Source organism: Tamandua tetradactyla, chromosome 14 (assembly GCF_023851605.1).
Source record: "Tamandua tetradactyla isolate mTamTet1 chromosome 14, mTamTet1.pri, whole genome shotgun sequence".
Classification (NCBI taxonomy): domain Eukaryota; kingdom Metazoa; phylum Chordata; class Mammalia; order Pilosa; family Myrmecophagidae; genus Tamandua; species Tamandua tetradactyla.
In genome coordinates, this window is record NC_135340.1 from 57,586,690 (window position 1) to 57,603,509 (window position 16,820).

General features: G+C 37.0%; 2 protein-coding genes across 14 annotated transcripts in view; one reads left to right on the forward strand and one right to left on the reverse strand.

Moving 5' to 3' along the window:
• MAPDA (N6-Methyl-AMP deaminase) overlaps positions 1 to 16,820 on the forward strand; it is a 68,304-nt gene that overhangs the window by 35,576 nt on the left and 15,908 nt on the right. For 8 of the 9 annotated variants that reach the window (XR_013162365.1, XR_013162366.1, XM_077127674.1 and 5 more), the window contains 4 exons: positions 4,847 to 4,973; positions 7,196 to 7,276; positions 9,084 to 9,222; positions 12,610 to 12,710. Coding sequence is in view for 7 of the 9 variants with exons in the window: in XM_077127674.1 (XP_076983789.1) it covers positions 4,847 to 4,973; positions 7,196 to 7,276; positions 9,084 to 9,222; positions 12,610 to 12,710 (448 nt within the window). In the remaining 2 variants the exon portion in view is untranslated. The remainder of the gene's footprint in view (positions 1 to 4,846; positions 4,974 to 7,195; positions 7,277 to 9,083; positions 9,223 to 12,609; positions 12,711 to 16,820) is intronic. The other variant, XM_077127680.1, reaches the window with a different exon arrangement.
• The window catches only part of ZSCAN29 (zinc finger and SCAN domain containing 29), a 40,334-nt gene continuing 28,027 nt past the window's right edge, over positions 4,514 to 16,820 (reverse strand). For 3 of the 5 annotated variants that reach the window (XR_013162360.1, XR_013162362.1, XR_013162363.1), the window contains exon 7: positions 13,192 to 13,293. The gene's annotated coding sequence lies outside the window, so the exon portion shown is untranslated. Of the gene's footprint in view, positions 5,150 to 12,571; positions 12,707 to 13,190; positions 13,294 to 16,820 lie in introns of those variants that run through there. The other 2 variants (XR_013162361.1, XR_013162364.1) reach the window with 2 other exon arrangements.

A 16,820-nucleotide genomic window follows, 5' to 3' on the forward strand; every position in this document is an offset into this window, starting at 1 on the left:
AACTGATTTCTACTTTACAATAGAATAAAGTCAAGAACTCTATTATTTAAAGTTGAGAGTGCAATTCTAAATTTATTTCTATGATAATAAAAGTAACAGTATTGTTTGTTCTAATGAAATAGGACTTCCCATTGCCCTTAAGCTAAAATGCAGACTTTTCTTTGTGGCCTACAAAAGCCTACCTGGTGCATGCGAGAATGATAGAGGGAGGAAGCCTGGGGGCACAAATGAAATCAGAAGGAAAAATATACGATAAAGAACGAGATGGTATAATCTAGGAATGCCTAGCGTGTATAATGATAGTGACTAAATGTACAAATTTAAAAATGTTTTGCATGAGGAAGAACAAAGGAATGTGAATAATGCACAGTGTTGAAAATGGATGGTAATTAATATTTTAAAACTTTAACTTATGTGTGAGACTAATGCAAAAAATGTTTATTTAGTACAAAATTTATATTTTAACTAGTGCATTTCCTAATATAACTTATGTGGACAGCTTGATTGAACACCATGAGTACATGGATCCTTGAATAGGACATGAGATTTTGTAGGTTTGTCCAGAGTGATGCCTCGATAAATCCCAGAAGGATTTGTGAAAGGGGGAAAATTCAACTTCCCCAAGTGGAGAATTCTTGATATTCTCACAAGCAGTGGGGAGAACCAAAGCAATTGGCTGAGCCCCTGTACTGGTTTGAAAGGATGTATGTCCCCTAGAAAAGCCATGTTTTAATCTAAATCCCATTTCATAAAGGCAGAATAATCCCTATTCAATACTGTATGTTTGAAACTGTAATCAAATCATCTCCCTAGAGATGTGATTTAATCAAGAGTGGTTGTTAAACTAGATTAGATGACAACATGTCTCCACCCATTTGGGTGGGTCTTGATAAGCTTCTGGAGTACTATAAAAGAGGAAACATTTTGGAGAATGAAGGAGATTCAGAGAGAGCAGAGAATGCTGCAGCAGCATTAATTAGAGAGTCAATCAGCAAGCACTTTGGAGATGAAGAAGGAAGACACCTCCTGGGGAGCTTCATGAAACAGGAAGCCAGGAGAGAAAGCTAGCAAATGACACTATGCTCGCCATGTACCCTTCCAGCTGAGGGAGAAACCGTGCCGTGTTCGCCATGTGCCCTTCCAGATGAGAGAGGAACCCTGACCGTGTTCACCATGTGCCTTTCCAGATGAGAGAGAAACTCTGACTGTGTTTGCCATGTACCCTTCTACTTGAGAAGAAAACCCTGAACTTCATTGGCCTTCTTGAACCAAGGTATCTTTCCGTGGATGCCTTTGATTGGACATTTCTGTAGACTTCTATGGACATTTTCTCGGCCTTAGAACTGTGAACTAGCAACTTATTAAATTCCCCTTTTTAAAAGCCATTCTATTTCTGGTATATTGTATTCCGGCAGCTAGCAAACTAGAACAGCCCCCAGTCTTGGAGCTTGTTAATGTGAAACTTAACCCCACAAAGGATAGACTAAGCCTACTTAAAATTAGGCCTAAGAGTCACCCCCAAGAGAACCTCTTTTGTTGCTCAGATGTGGCCTCTCTCTCTCTCTCAGCCAACACAACAAGCAAACTCTCTGCCCTCCCCCTCTCTACGTGGGACATGACTCCCAGGGGTGTGGACCTTCCTGGCAACGTTTGACAGAACTCCTACAATGATCTGGGACTCAGCAACAAGGGATTGAGAAAACCTTCTCGACTGAGAAGGGGAAGAGAGAAATGAGACAAAATAAAGTGTCAATGGTTGAGAGATTCCAAACAGAGTTGAGAGCTTATCCTGGAGGTCATTCTTACACATTAAATAGTTGTAACCTTTTTAGTTAAGGTGTAACAGAGAGGCTGGAGGGAACTGCCTGAAAATGTAGAGCTGTATTCCAGTAGCCATGTTTCTTGAAGATGATTTTATAATGATGTAGCTTTCACAGTGTGACTGTGTGATTGTGAAACCCTTGTGTCTGATGCTTCTATTATCTACCTTATGGACTGATGAGTAAAACATATGGATTGAAAATAAATAAATAATAGGGGGAACAAATGTTAAAATAAATCTAATAGATTGAAATGTTAGTGAACAATGAAAGGGAGGGGTAAGGGCTATGGTATGTATGAATTTTTTTCTGTTTTCTTTTTATTCCTTTTTCTGAATTGATGCAAATGTTCTGAGAAATGATCATGGTGAGGAATATAGAACCACGTGATGAAAAAATAAAAAAGAAAAAGAAAAGATCCTACCTGGCTGCCTCTCTCAACTTAAACAGCCTCATCTAGGTGACATCTCTTTACTCTGACCTTATCTGTTCTTTCTTTCTCAAATAGGCCAGCATTTTCCTACCAGCACCTTTACAATTCCTGTTTTGTTTTTTTGTCGGTTTTTTTTTGTGTGTGTAAGTTTTTCCCCTGCCGTCATCTAAATGGTTTTCAAATATTTTGTCCCATTCTGTAGGTTGTATTTTTTCTGTTCTGATAAAGTCTTTTGATGCACAGAAGTGTTTAATTTTGATGAAGTCCTATTTATAATTTTTTCTTTTGTTGATCATGCTTTTGGTGTAAAGTGTTAGAGACCATGCCTAACACAAGGGCCTGAAGATGTTTCCCTATGTTTTCTTCTAGGAGTTTTGTAGTTTGGGTTTTTATATTTAAGTCTTTGATCCATTTTGAGTTAAATTTTATGTGATAGGAGGTAGGGGTCCACCTTCGTTCTCTTACAATTGGATATCCAGTTTTCCTAACACCTTTGGCTGAAGATGCTGTGCTTTCTCCTTTGAGTAAGCTTGGCATCCTTGCCAAAAATCAGTTGGCCTTAGATGTAATGGTTTATTTCTGAACATGCAGTTTGAGTCCATTGGTCTATATGTCTGTCCTTGTACCAGTACCATGCTGCTTTTAAAATTTTTCTTTATTACATAAGTTGTGGGTTTACAGAACAATGATGCATAAAATACAGGATTCCCATACACCACCCCACCACCACCAACTTGTATTGGTGTGGAACATTTGTTATGATTGATGATAGCACATTTTTATAATTATACTCATGCTATTTTTTTTTTAACTCATGCTATTTTGATTACTATAGCTTTGTAGTCAGTTTTTAAATTGGGAAATATGAGTTTTCAAGTTTGTTCTTTTTCCAGATGATTTTGGCTATTTGGAGCCCCTTATCTTCTATATAAATATAATGATTGGTTTTTCTTGGAATACTTTTCCATCATATCCTTGCATGACTGGCTTTTTCTCTGTATCAGGTCTCAGTCAGCTGTCTCTTCCTCAGAGAGGCTTTTTTTAACCACCCTATCTAAAATGTTCCCCTAAATCATTTCCTTTTTGACACTTCTGCCTAACAAAACAAGAAATTATCTTGCTTATATTTGTGTCTATATACCCACCCACTAAAGTGTAAATTCACTAAGGTCAGGGACTTTGTCTTTTTTTTTTTTTTTTTTTTTAAAGAGGGAGGAAGGGAAGGAAAGACAGAGAGAAGGAAGGAAGGATGGAAGGAAGGAAGGGAGGAAGAAAGGGAAACATCTTTAAACATTTTCTTGTTTTATTGTATTTTGTTTGTTTGTTTGTTTTTTACATGGGCTGGGGCCGGGAATCGAACCGAGGTCCTCCGGCATGGCAGGCAAGCACTTTGCCCGCTGAGCCACCGCGGCCCGCCCAGGGACTTTGTCTTTTGACTCATCACTATATCTTCAGCACTTGGAACAAAGCCTGGCACATATGAGGGATTCAAGGTCTTAATACCCCTAGTTTACTAAATGAATAATGATAGAAAGTGTAGTAGTTAGGTCCAGGTGTCAACTTGGTCAGGTGATGGTGCCTAGTTCTGTTGGTGTGGACTTAAATCATCAGCATGTGAATTCATCTATGGCTGATTACATCTAGGGTTGGCTAAGGGGCATGCCTTCTGCAATGAGTGATGTTTAATTTGATTAGCTAGACACTTAAGCAGGAGAGGTCAAAAGAGAGCTTAGCAGCTCAGATGCAGACATTTGGAGATGCAGAAAGGAATCACCCTAGGGAAAATCTTTGGAACCCAGAAGCCGGAAGGGAAGGCCAGCAGAGATCACCGTGTGCCTTGCCATGTGACAGAGAAAGCCAGAGGAAAGCCAGTTGATTTTCCTCCAAAGAATTGTAAATTTGTAACTAAATAAATCTCCTATATAAAAGCCAGTCCATTTCTGGTGTATTGCATTCTGGTAGCATTGGTAAACTAAAACAGAAAGCTAGCTGTATAGTTTCAGGCTATATGAATCTCTCAGTTAAACTTAACTAGACTAATAACCCAATCAAAAAACAGGCAGGAGACTCTTAGAGTTCAGGAAAGAAGAAAAATTGAATCTGATCTGATTAAGCTTCTAGATCCAATTACCAATTTATAGGAAAATATAGAAGACAGGAGAACATATTCAGCAGCACATAGATACAATCAGCAAAATCCAGACTGTGGGAAATTTATAGGACAAACAACCTGGTTTCTTCAACAGGTAAACTGCAAGAAAAGAGACGGGAATGCAATTTAACTTTTATCTTGGAATAATTGGGGAGCCTGTTTGGATCCTAAATCAAGAAACTGTAAAAAAATAAAACAAATAATTGAACAAAACATGAGACAAATGGAACTTTGAACACTGACTAAATATTTGATGCTATTAAGAATTTATGTCTTATTCTACTGGCAAAGTAAAGTGTCATGTTGTCCAGGATTCAGCCAGGCTAATCTTTTCCTAGTCTGTGTATTACATGTAGCCCGCCATGCCTCTGGGACCATGCTCAGAGTTGTCTTTTTCTACTGCCACATACTCATTTTCAATTGTATTTTCTTATGTTAAAGGTATTTGGTAGCAATTGACAGGAGAGGTGGTCCATCAGTAGCCAAGGAGACTGTTAAACTTGCTGAAGAGTTCTTCCTTTCTACTGAGGATACAGTTCTTGGCCTTGACCTTAGTGGAGACCCAACTGTAAGTTATTTTTCCTAAACACATTTTTATTTCTAAATGGTAGAATCAGTTAGTGGGATAAGGATTAGCTCGGAGCATCATGCACTCTCCAGATGGTGCAGCAGACTCTGTGGTTGAAGTCTTGTTCTCCCCTGGATTACCAGAAATGTCTAGAGCAGCTGTTCTCAACCAGCATTCTGCAAAAAAGAAAAAAAGAGTTGCATAACAATTTTTTCTATTCTGCTAGTGATAGTATGCATCTAGTACCATTTTCCATGCAGAGAAGAGAAGTTAATGCATTGCATGCAATGGATGTTTTGGGTCATTATATTATAATTATATTATAAACCCCTGGTTGAGAAAGACTGTTTCTTTTTCTTTCTTTTTTCTTAAAATATATTTTTATTGACAAATCTTCACACACATACCAAACATGGTGTACAATCAGCGGCTCACAATATTATCACATAGTTATATATTCATCACCACGATCATCTTTTAGAACATTTGCATCATGCCAGAAAAAGAAACAAAAGGAAAAAACTCATACATAACATACCCCTTACCCCTCCCTTTCACTGATGACCAGTATTTCCATCTACCCAATTTATTTTACCTCTTATCCCCCCCTATTATTTGTTTATTTTTATCCATATTTTTACTCATCTCCCCATACCCTGGATAAAAGGAGCATCAGGCAACAGGTTTTCACAATCATACAGTCACATTGTAAAAGTTGTATCTTTATACAAATGTCTTCAAGAATTAAGACTACTAGAACTCAGCTTACCAGTTTCAGGTACTTCCCTTCAGCCACTCTAATATACCATAAACTAAAAGGGGATATCTATATTTAATGCATAAGAGTAACCTCCAGGATAATCTCTCGACTCTGAAATCTCTCAGCCACTGAAACTTTGTCTCATTTCTCTCTTCCCCCTTTTGGTTAAGAAGACTTTCTTAATCCCTTGATGCTGGGTCCCAACTCAGCATCCTGGGAGTTGTGTCCCATGTTGCCAAGGAGATTTACACCCCTAGGAGTTATGGCCCATGTAGGGGGGAGGGCAGTGAGTTCACCTGGCAAGTTGGCTTGGAGAGAGAGACCACATCTGAGCAATAAAAGAGATTCTCTGGGGGTAACTGTTAGGGATAATTATAAGTGGGCTTAGCTTCTCCTTTGCAGGAATAAGTTTTACAGGAGCACACCCCAAGATCGAGGGCTTGGCCTATTAATTTGGTTGTCCCACTGCTTGCAAGAATGTCAGAAATTCTCTAAATGGAGAAGTTGAATATTTCCTCCCCAAGGGGACTTTGAAAATACTTCTTTTTTCATTGAAAGGCTGTTTCTTGAATGTCAGATTGAAGGAGGGTGTCTTAACTATGACACTATTGACATTTGGGGCTAGAACATTATTTTGTGGTGGGAGCTGTCCTGGACATTTTATAGTGTTTAGTAACATCCCTGGCCTCTACTCACTAGATGCCAGTGTCACCTTCCCAGTTGTAACAACCAGAAATGTCTCTAGACATTGCCAGATGTCCCCCTGGAGGGGCAAAATTGTTCCCATTTGAAAGCCATTGGATTAGAGAATCCCATGAAACTGGTTCTTCTGGCTTTGTCTAAGTCTCGAGTTTCCACTTTGTTTTCAGCCATCCATTTGATAGAAGCTTTCTTTAGTAATCATGAGGGTTCCTGAATCAGGCCAGTATTGCTCTTACAGGTGTGCCAGGGAAGGAATCTGGATGAAGGTGGAAAATATGTGGGATCTCCGTTTCTGAGCCTTTCAGTGCAGCAGAGATAGGCTGGTGGCAGATAGGACCAGGAATCAAGACTCTTGTGATCTAGCCCTCGCGCTCTCTTTTTTAGATTTTCATCCTTGCTTTCTATAAATTTGGGCAACCATTTGGGCCTTATTTCCTTATTTATAAAAATGACATGATTGCACTAGAAATCTGGATGTCCTTCCAGAATTAAAATTTGGGGACTGCCTTATCCCATTTAGTAGATTGACCTCAAGTTTAGTGATATTTGACTTAAGATTCCTAAGGGAAGAACTGTTTTTGCCAGCTTTGTATTCCCCCAAATTGTCTATAATATTGTAGATGCTTTAGAAACATTTCAGTAAATCTTTGATACTTTTTTTTTGCCATTATTTTATTCCTTTGTTTATTGGGACAGAGTACCCAGTTCCTCATTTTGCTCAGAATTCTCATGCATTTTCAATTTAACTTTTATCTTCAAGGTAGGACAAGCAAAAGACTTCTTGGAACCTTTTTTAGAAGCTAAAAGAGCTGGTCTGAAGTTAGCATTGCATCTTGCAGAGGTAAATAATGTGTCTTTGGCTGGAGAGGGCAGATACAATGAAAGGTAATAGAGTCATTATTTAGAAATAAAACTTTCTTGGAAAGAAATTTTTTAAAGACAAATATTCTTTATGTAAGTTAAATGATAAAGGCATGAATTGTTTTAGTCCCTAGTGTTACTGCTTTTATCTTTTTGTGACTGCTGACTCACATTCCAGCTGCGTCATTAAAAACAGCTTAATGACAACTATTAGAGAAGATACATGAATTTCCGTCATCAGCCTTGTCACTGACTCTTAGGAAAAAACCAATTCAATCTCATTTGTCCATGTGGTGGAAGGGACCTAAATGTATCACATGCAGTGGCAAGAAAGGAAGTAGTTCATTGTTGCTTTGTGAGGCTCAGTGGGGAGATCCAGTACCCCTCCTCAGCCCCCAGGTCCCTGGCAATATGAGCAGTGACAGATAATGTACAGATAATGGCTGCAGAACAGTCACCCTCTGAAGCATATCCCTGTGTTGCGAACAAGGGACTTTACCTACTTTTTCACATTTTACAGATAAACTTATTTTCTGTCTGTTTTAATTGCCTTTTAAATGCAGGTAATAATACTTATTTTACTTACATCACAGGATAATTGTGAGTATTAAATGGGATAATATATAAAACTTGAATAGCATCATGATTAAAGATTGAGAAAAAAAATGGAGCCATTTGCCAATACTTTGTTTTTCATATCTCCAAGCAGAGGGGTTTGAGTTAAGGCCAATAACTAAAGGCAGAACTTAAAACCTAGGATCCACGTGTCCATACTCTTGTAATGGACCTTTCACTCATAGGATACCCTATAGCTGACCTAATGGGCCTGATTGAAGCCACTAGTTGATATAATATGACAGCGTGTGTTATTGGGAACAGTTAGCTCTGGTCTTTGTGCATGGCATCAGACTTGTTCATCCTTTGGGGCCTTAACCCTTGCTTTTCTTGTTTGATCCTTTTGCTGTGAAACATTTCATTTCAAAGTATTTCGGCTATGTAAGAGATAGAGTACAGCTAGACATTTTCATTGTGATTGTGGTATGTCTGTGGCTAGCCTTGCCAAAATAAAACCTTAGTGCACTGTGCAGGGAAAGAGCCTGGGCCTTAGAGTTCTCCAGAACCAGGTTTGCCCCTTTCACTAGCTCTGTGACTTTGGGCAACTTTTATTTTTTTAATATTTTATGTTTTTAACTACAGAAAGTTGTAGATAACTAAGGAAGATTCAAGTGTAGAAAGTATAATATGAAAGGGGAAAAAATTAAAATAAAACATCCCTCTCCCACTCTAGTTCTGTTCCCTAGAGTTAATACTGTTAACAGTTATGTGTTTTCATTCTTCCAGACATTATTTTTCTAATATATATGAACACAAACACATGGTACAGAACACACATACAAATATAGAGTTGTGGGGTTTTGTTTTGTTTTGAAAATTACCTAATTTTTCTGAGTCTTAATTTCTTCATCTTGATATAGTATCTGGTAAGATACTTTTGAGGATTAGGAAATTAAGGGAGAATTTGTGTGAAAAGAACAGAGCAGGCTATTAATAATTTATTATTATTATTAGTTAATCCAGAATTGTTATCATCTTTGAAATTAATCTAGAAGAATATTGGGGAATGAATGGGAAGATATCCGGGCAAAGGAGAAAGCTGGGAAGGTATAACTAGTTCACTTGTCCAGGATGTTTGTATCAGAGGGACAGAGTACCTTTCTATAGAAAAAATGCTTTAAGAGCCACTGATAGAAGTCATTGATCCTCTCTTCCTTTTTTTTTTTTTTCAGATTCCAAACCAAAAAAAAGAAACACAAATACTACTGGATCTGCTTCCTGACAGAATTGGGCATGGGACATTTCTTAACTCCTCCGAGGGAGGATCCCCCCATCTGGTGAACTTTGTGAGGCATCACAAGATACCACTAGGTGAGGTTTAGTGTTTCAGGTCTCCCAGAAAACCCTCTGCCCTCCCTCTACCCCCCACAGCCCCACCCTCAGGTTGCAACCTACAGGTAGAGAAGTACTGCTATGAAGATATAAATATCATTTGGAAAATAAAAATGCGTTGTGTATGTATTTCAGGCTCATTTAAGTTATAGAAAGTTTTAACTCCTGCTAAAATATAAACTCCATGAAAGCAGAGACCTAGTCTTTCTTTTTCTCTGCTACATTCTCTAGTGCCTAACATAGTGCCCAGAACTCAGTAAATATTTATTTAAAGGATGAGAGTCGTCTAGTGTTTTGAAATGGCATTAACCAAATTAACATGTGTTATGAAAATCTATAAAATGTTTACTTAAAAACTAAGAATCACGGAATATTCCAGGTATATTTTCACATGTCTTTTGAACATCACAACTTGTCTACATTTATATTTGGAGCAATTTATATTTAACAGCAAATATTTATGAAGTATCTGCTTTGTTCCATTACTGTTGTAGTTGCTGGGAATAGAACAGCTAACAAAACAGACAAGGTTTCTTTCTCAAGGAACTTCTGTTCTAGTGAGGAGAAGACAATAAACAAATATGCAAGAAAATATCAATATTAAGTTTTTATGAAGGAAATTAAGCTGACAAAATAAAGATGATATATTAGATTGGATGGTAACGGAAGTTCTTTTTGAGGACGGAAAACAACAATTTGCTGAAAACCATTTTAGTAAATGATCAATTCACTGAATTGACCAATTTGCCAATTGAAAAAATACTTGAGTGGATTTGTTGTTGTTTTTTAACTATTTATAGTTTTCAACAATTCATATCAAGTGAGTTTTTTTCCTTTTTACTAAGAAAATTTTCGCATATAAACAAATGTAGAGAGAATAAATAGTAAATAATGAACCCTCAATATCCCCATGATTAACTTCAACAATTATTAACATTTTGCTAATCTTCTCTTATAATCCATTCCACAATTTGTGTGTGTGTGTGTGGGAGCTGGGGTGGGAGCTGGGGTGGGAGAAGAGGGCTGAAATATTTTAGAACAAATCTCAGGCATTGTATGATTTCACAAATATAATAATTTGGTTTTAACAGCTTTTGAAGATTTCTGTGACGTTTTAGTTGACCAATGTTCATTTTGTCATTTAGCAACATTTTAAGAATGCTCATTTTGTCAAAACCTGAGAGTTATAGGATGGTTTAGTCTTCTTACAAATAATATTTAAAATGTTTATTTCGTAATAAAAAACAAAAATTTAAACATTTCCTATAGGAATTTTTCAGTTTATACTGACTTCTTATAGAATCCTTTAAAAGGTCAATTTCAGTTTTGCCAGTGTTTTAGTATTTTTATGATTTTTTCCATAGTTTCTCAAGTAGCACATCAATCAGTTAATTTTCAGAAGTTTCAGCAGCCAATATTTAGTATATGATAAGGTGGCAAATTCTACCAAATTCTACCAGAATTCAAACTAGAATTTCAGCAGATTCTCTGTGACAGGATTTATTAGCTAGCTTTGATTTCTTTTGGCTAGTTTTCATTTCTTTGGGGTGTTTTTGACTGTCATTTCTATTTTTTCACTTTTTTGTCAGTTCTTAAAATGATATATGTCAGCTTAAATTTAGCCATTTTGGCAAGTAAACATTTTTATTTCAACGTTTCACATTTAACAGGATTATTGTAGTCACTTGATTTTTTTGCATCCTTTAAATTCCATTTTCATTTAATAATATGTAGTGTTTTTTGTTACCATTCTTTGACAATGCCTCAAATAGCATATCAGACCTAATTTTGTATTTCTTTCAATATTTTTGGTCTTTCATTGTTCTGAATCCTATCTTAGCAATTTCATATTTACAGGTGTGCATATCATATTTGGGGTTCTTTTTTGCTGCAATTTTGGTTACTGCTTATGAAACATACTTTTCAGAATACTGTAAGAAGACTAAACTACACTATAATCCTTAGCATTCAACAAATTGAATGTTTTTTAAATGTATCTCTGAAGACAAAATAAAAACTAAGACTGGATAGAAATCTTCAAAATCTATAAAACTTCCTCATGCTGTGTGAATTGCAGTTAGCTTTATAAATAGTTATAAGAAATAAATATGTGGTATAGATAGTGAATTACCTAGAGGAGATCATGTTAGAACTGAGACCTAAGTAACAAGAAGGAGCCAGCTATGGAAAGATCTGGGGAAAAGGCCATTCCAGGCAGAGGGGACTGAAATAGCTTCTGCAAAGGCCTGTAGGCAAGGCTCAGAAAGAAGGCTATGACGCTAGATCGTAATGAGTAGGGGATGCACTTGAAGAGGTTGACAGGGGACAGACTATTTCAATGTATCCCCATATACCCCCCTTCTCCAGGACCCTGGGAAGCTCTAATCTACTTTCTAACAAAGGGCTTTGTAAACCAGGACAAGGAGTTTGGATTTTGTTCTAAGGGTGCTGGGAAACCATTGGAAGGTTTTAACAATGCAGAATAAAAATGTGATCTGATTTATTTTTCAAAAAGATAATTTTCACTGCTATGTGGTGAATGGAAAAGGGGGCCAAAGTGGAAAGTAGGCTATAAATTATGGGGCTGGTGTATGAAAACCACTTGCTTGACAATGGTGTGGTTGTCCAGCTCTGTTCATAGCAGAGTGAGGTGCAGTTTGGACTTGCAATCCCTTGAAGAACTGAGTGCCCTGTATTCAGGCTGCCTTATCCAAGTGAACAGAAGCCTTTAATCAAGTCAGTGAATACTCTGGCTGGGGATCCCAGTGCAGTGTTTGAAGGCAAAAATTGTTAATCTTAGAAATCATTCTTAAAATGGACTTATTTGCCTAAAAGCAGGAAGTGAATAGGATGGTTGTCTGGGTAAAGGAGTTTAGGGTTTTTCTTTGAAGTGGTGGAAGAAGTCCATGGCTGCTCTTGGCTCTTTATAATGCTATAGATTGCAAGCAGTGCTACAGTTTCTTTACCTTTATTTTGACCTCCAATCTATAGAAGATCAGTAGCCCTTTGAAAAACCCTTCTGAGCTCCCCTGTCATGTAATTCCCTGCCTTTTTCATGGTGACTGGCTTATAACACTGACTTCCTCCCCTTTTCTTTTGGCAAAAGAAAGGAATGCATGTAACTATGAAGGGGGTGTCAAATTCCTTCCCTGGTATAGTTGCTGCCCTAAATTGCAGCCATATTTCCTATACAACTACATGAATTGAATTCCAAATTGTCACTTGTTAAAAAAGATCAATTTTTGTAAAATAAGAAGTACTGCAAATTAGCACAGTTTTGAAAGATTTCTCATGTGTCTACTGGTGAACACTAAACAAGTTCACTTACCTGCTTTTAATAATAGGCTTTTTTCCCTTTTCATCCAGAACTCTGTTTGACCTCAAACGTCAAAAGTCAGACAGTTCCATCTTATGACCAGCATCATTTTGGATTCTGGCACAGCATTGCTCATCCTTCTGTGATCTGTGTAAGTTGTTTGTGATAAGTATTTTGTTCCTTTTTAGTTACTGAGTTGCTTTACATCAGCCACTCGCTCCCTAGCTGACTGCCTTGCTTTCCTGAGGGTAATGGCCGAGTATAGGGGTGCATGGGGATTGGGGCATGAGAGGCTGCAGCAGGCTAGGATGACCCTGAATTGCCTGTACAGGAAAAGCTGTAGGACAATACTTGGGAGAATTTTTTTTAAGTACTGTTGTCTACATAGCCCCAATACCCCTAAAGAGTGGGAGAAAGATCAAAGGTGTCTGTGGAGTTATACAAAGAAGGTTGGGTTTAACAAGTGAGTATGAGTGCTGAATCATTATACTAATATTTCTTTTAGCCTCCAGTACTTTAAGAGCAGCTAGAAATAAAAGCCTAAAATTGTGAAATTATACAGCTAATGTTCTACAACTAACTGTTGTGATGTACTTTGAAATTTATTGCTTTTATGTAAATTTGTTATTTAGAGAGAAGGAGGAGTATAACAGAGAAGATAGGGTTTAACAAATGAGTGTGACTGCTGAATCATTATATTGATATTTCTGTTGGTCTCTGGTGTCTTGGAACAGCTAGAAGAAAAAACAAAAAATCGTGAAACTGTTACCCATACCAAACTTTAAACTCTGTTCTATAGCTACCTGTTAAAATGTACTTGGAAATTTATTGGTTTTTTTTTTTGTATATTTGTTTCACACACAAAAAAAGTTAAAAAAAAAAAAAAAAAGAATAAAGCAAATAACAAACCAAAAAAGTACTGCTGCCCAGCACCCCTGCTTCTGAGATTCTTTTTATTTGATCTGACCTGAGTTCTGGGCATGGACATTTTTTGTAAAACTCCCTAGGTGATTTTAATATGCAGTCAGTGTTGAGAACAACTGCGCTGGTGTTTTTTTAAAATATAAATAAGTCTGTTTAATTATACATATGCATAGAGCCTTTATAGGCCCCTGTATAGAAGCTTGAGAAGAAGGCTGCTAAAGAAGAAAATAAACACTGAATAAAATATTGTTTTTTGTTTTTAATGTTTATTATGGATATATACAAACACACACAACACACTAAGTTTCCTATTTTGACCATTTTTAAGTGTTGATTCAGTGGTATTAATTGCATTGACAGTGTTGTGCTACCATTACCACCATCAATTATCAAAAATTTTCATCAGCCCAAATATCTCCCTTCCCTGGTTAAGCAGTATCTCCCTTCCCCAGTCTCTGGTAACCTCTTATCTACGTTCTGTCTATATGAATTTGCTTAATCTGGATATTTCATCTAAGTGGAATTACACAATGTTTGTCCTTTTGTGTCTGGCTTTTTAAAGTTCACATAATGTTTTCAAGGCTCACCCATGTTTTAGCATGTATCAGAACTTCATTCCTTTCTATGCTTGAGTAGTACTCCATTATATGTGTACACATTTATTTATTCATTCGTCTTTTGATGGACCCTTGGTTTGTTTATACTTTTTGGCTATTGTGTATAATGCTGCTCTGACTATTACTATACAAGAAACTGTTCAAATACCTGTTTTCAATTCTTTGGGGTATATACGTAGAAGTGAAATTGCTGGGTCATGTGATAATTCTATGTTTAACTTTCTGAGGAACTGCCAAATTGTTTTACATAGTGGCTGCACCAGTTTTACATTCCCACCAATAATATGCAAGGGTTCCAGTTTCTCTGCTACTTATTTTCCTTAAAAAAAAAAATAATAGCCATCTAGTGGGTGTAAAATTGTAGCTCATTGTGGTCTTGATTTGTATTTCCTTAATAGCTAAAGTTCTTCAGCAATTGTTCAAGTATTTGTTGATGCTGCTTACAGGCATACCTCATTTAGGTGTACTTTACTTTATTGTGCTTTGCAGATATTGTGTTTTTTATCAATTGAAGGTTTGTGGCAACCCTGCATCAAGCAAGTCTGTCAGCACTATGTTGCCACAAAATTTCATTTTTTTTCGTTATTATTGTATCTGTTGCAGTGTTCTGTAATCAGTGATCTTTGATGTTACTATTGTAATTGTTTTGGGGTGCTATAAACCATGCCCATATAAGACAGCAAACTTAATCAATAAATATGTGTGTGTTCTGACTGGTCCACTAGTCAGTCATTGCCCCCCCTCTTTCCCTCTCCTCACACCTCCCTATTCCTTGAGACCTCTAAATGTTCAAGTGAAAGGAAGAGTTGCCCATTTTTCACTTGAAATTAGAAGCTAGAAATGATTAAGCTTAGTGTGCAAGGCATGTCGAAAGCCGAGATAGGCCAAAGTTATACCTTTTGCACCAGTTAGCCAAGTTGTGAATGAAAAGAAAAAGTTCCTGAAGAAAATCAAAAGTGCTATTCCAGTGAACACATGAATGATAAAGTGAAAAACAGCCTTATTGCTGATATGGAGAAAGTTTTAGTGGTCTGGGTAGAAGATCAAAGCAGCCACAACAATCCCTTAAGCCAAAGCCAAATCCAGAGCAATGCCCTAACTCTTCAATTCTATGAAGGCTGAGAGAGAAGAGGAAGTTGCAGAAGAAAACTTTGGAGCTAGCAGAGGTTGGTTTATGAGGTTTAAGGAAAGGAGCCATCTCCATGTCATAAAGTGCAAGGTATAGAAGCTGCAGCAAGTTATCTAGAAGATCTAGCTAAAATCATTGATAACTGTGGATACAGAAAACAACAGATTTTCAACATAGATGAAAAAGCCTTATATTAGAAGATGCCATCTAGGACTTTCATAGAGAGGAGAAGTCAATGCCTAGCTTCAAAGGACAGGCTGATTCTCTTGTTAGGGGTTAATGCAGCTGGTAACTTTAAGTTGAAGTATGCTCATTTACACTGAAAATCCATTCTGAAAATCCGAGAGCCCTTAAGAATTATGCTAAATCTATTCTGCCTGTGCTCTATAAATGAAACAACAAAGCCTGGATGACAGCACATCTATTTACAATGTGGTTTACTGAATATAAAAGCCCGTTGTTGAGACCTACTGTTCAGATAAAAAGATTCCTTTCGAAATATGACTGCTATTGACAATGCACCTGGTTACCCAAGAGCTCTGGAGACGTGCAACAAGAGGAATGTTGTTTTCATGCCTGCTAACACAGATCCTTTCTGCAGCCCACAGATCAAGGAGTCATTTTGACTTTAACATTTTATTATTTAAGAAATATATTTTGTAAGGCTATATCTGCTAGAGACAGTATTTCCTTTGATGGGATCTGGGCAAAGTCAACTGAAAACCTTTTGGAAAAGGAGTCACCATTCTAGATTCCATTTGGTGATTCATAGGAGGAGGTCAGAATATCAACATTAACAGGAGTTTGGGAGACATTGATTCCAACCCTCATGGTGACTTGGAGGGGTTCAAGACTTCAGTGGAGGAAGTAACTGCAGATGTGGTAGAAATAATAGAGAACTAGAATTAGAAGTGGAGTCTGAAGATGTGACTGAACTGCTGCAAAATCTTATGATATAAAACTTGAACAGATGAGTTGCTTCTTATGGATGAGCAAAGAAATTGGTTTCTTGAGATGGAATCTACTCTTGGTGAAGATGCTGTGAACATTGTTGAATGACAACAAAGGATTTAGAATATTATGTAAATGTAGTTGACAGAGCAGCAGCAGGGTTTGAAATGATTGACTCTAATTTGAAAGAAGTTCTACTGTGGGTAAAATGCTAACAAACAGCACCATGCACTACTGAGAAATCTTTTGTGAAAAGCATAGCCTATCAATGTAGCAAACTTCATTGTGGTCCTATTTTAAGAAATTGTCACAGCTGCCCCAACCTTCAGCAGCCACCACCCTGTTTGGTCAGTAGCCATCAACATGGAGACAAGACCTTCCACCAGTAAAAAGATTATGATTTGCTGAAGGCTCAGATGGTGATTAGACTTATTTTAGCAGTAAAGTACTTTTTAAAGTATGTACATTATTTTTTAAGACAATGCTATTGCACTCTTAAAGACTATAATATAGTGTAAACATAACTTTTATTTGCAGTGGGAAACAAAAATTTGTGTGACTCACTTTATCGTGATATTTGCTTTATTGTAATGGTTTGGATCCAAATCCACAATATTTTTGTGATGTTGCCTATATATAT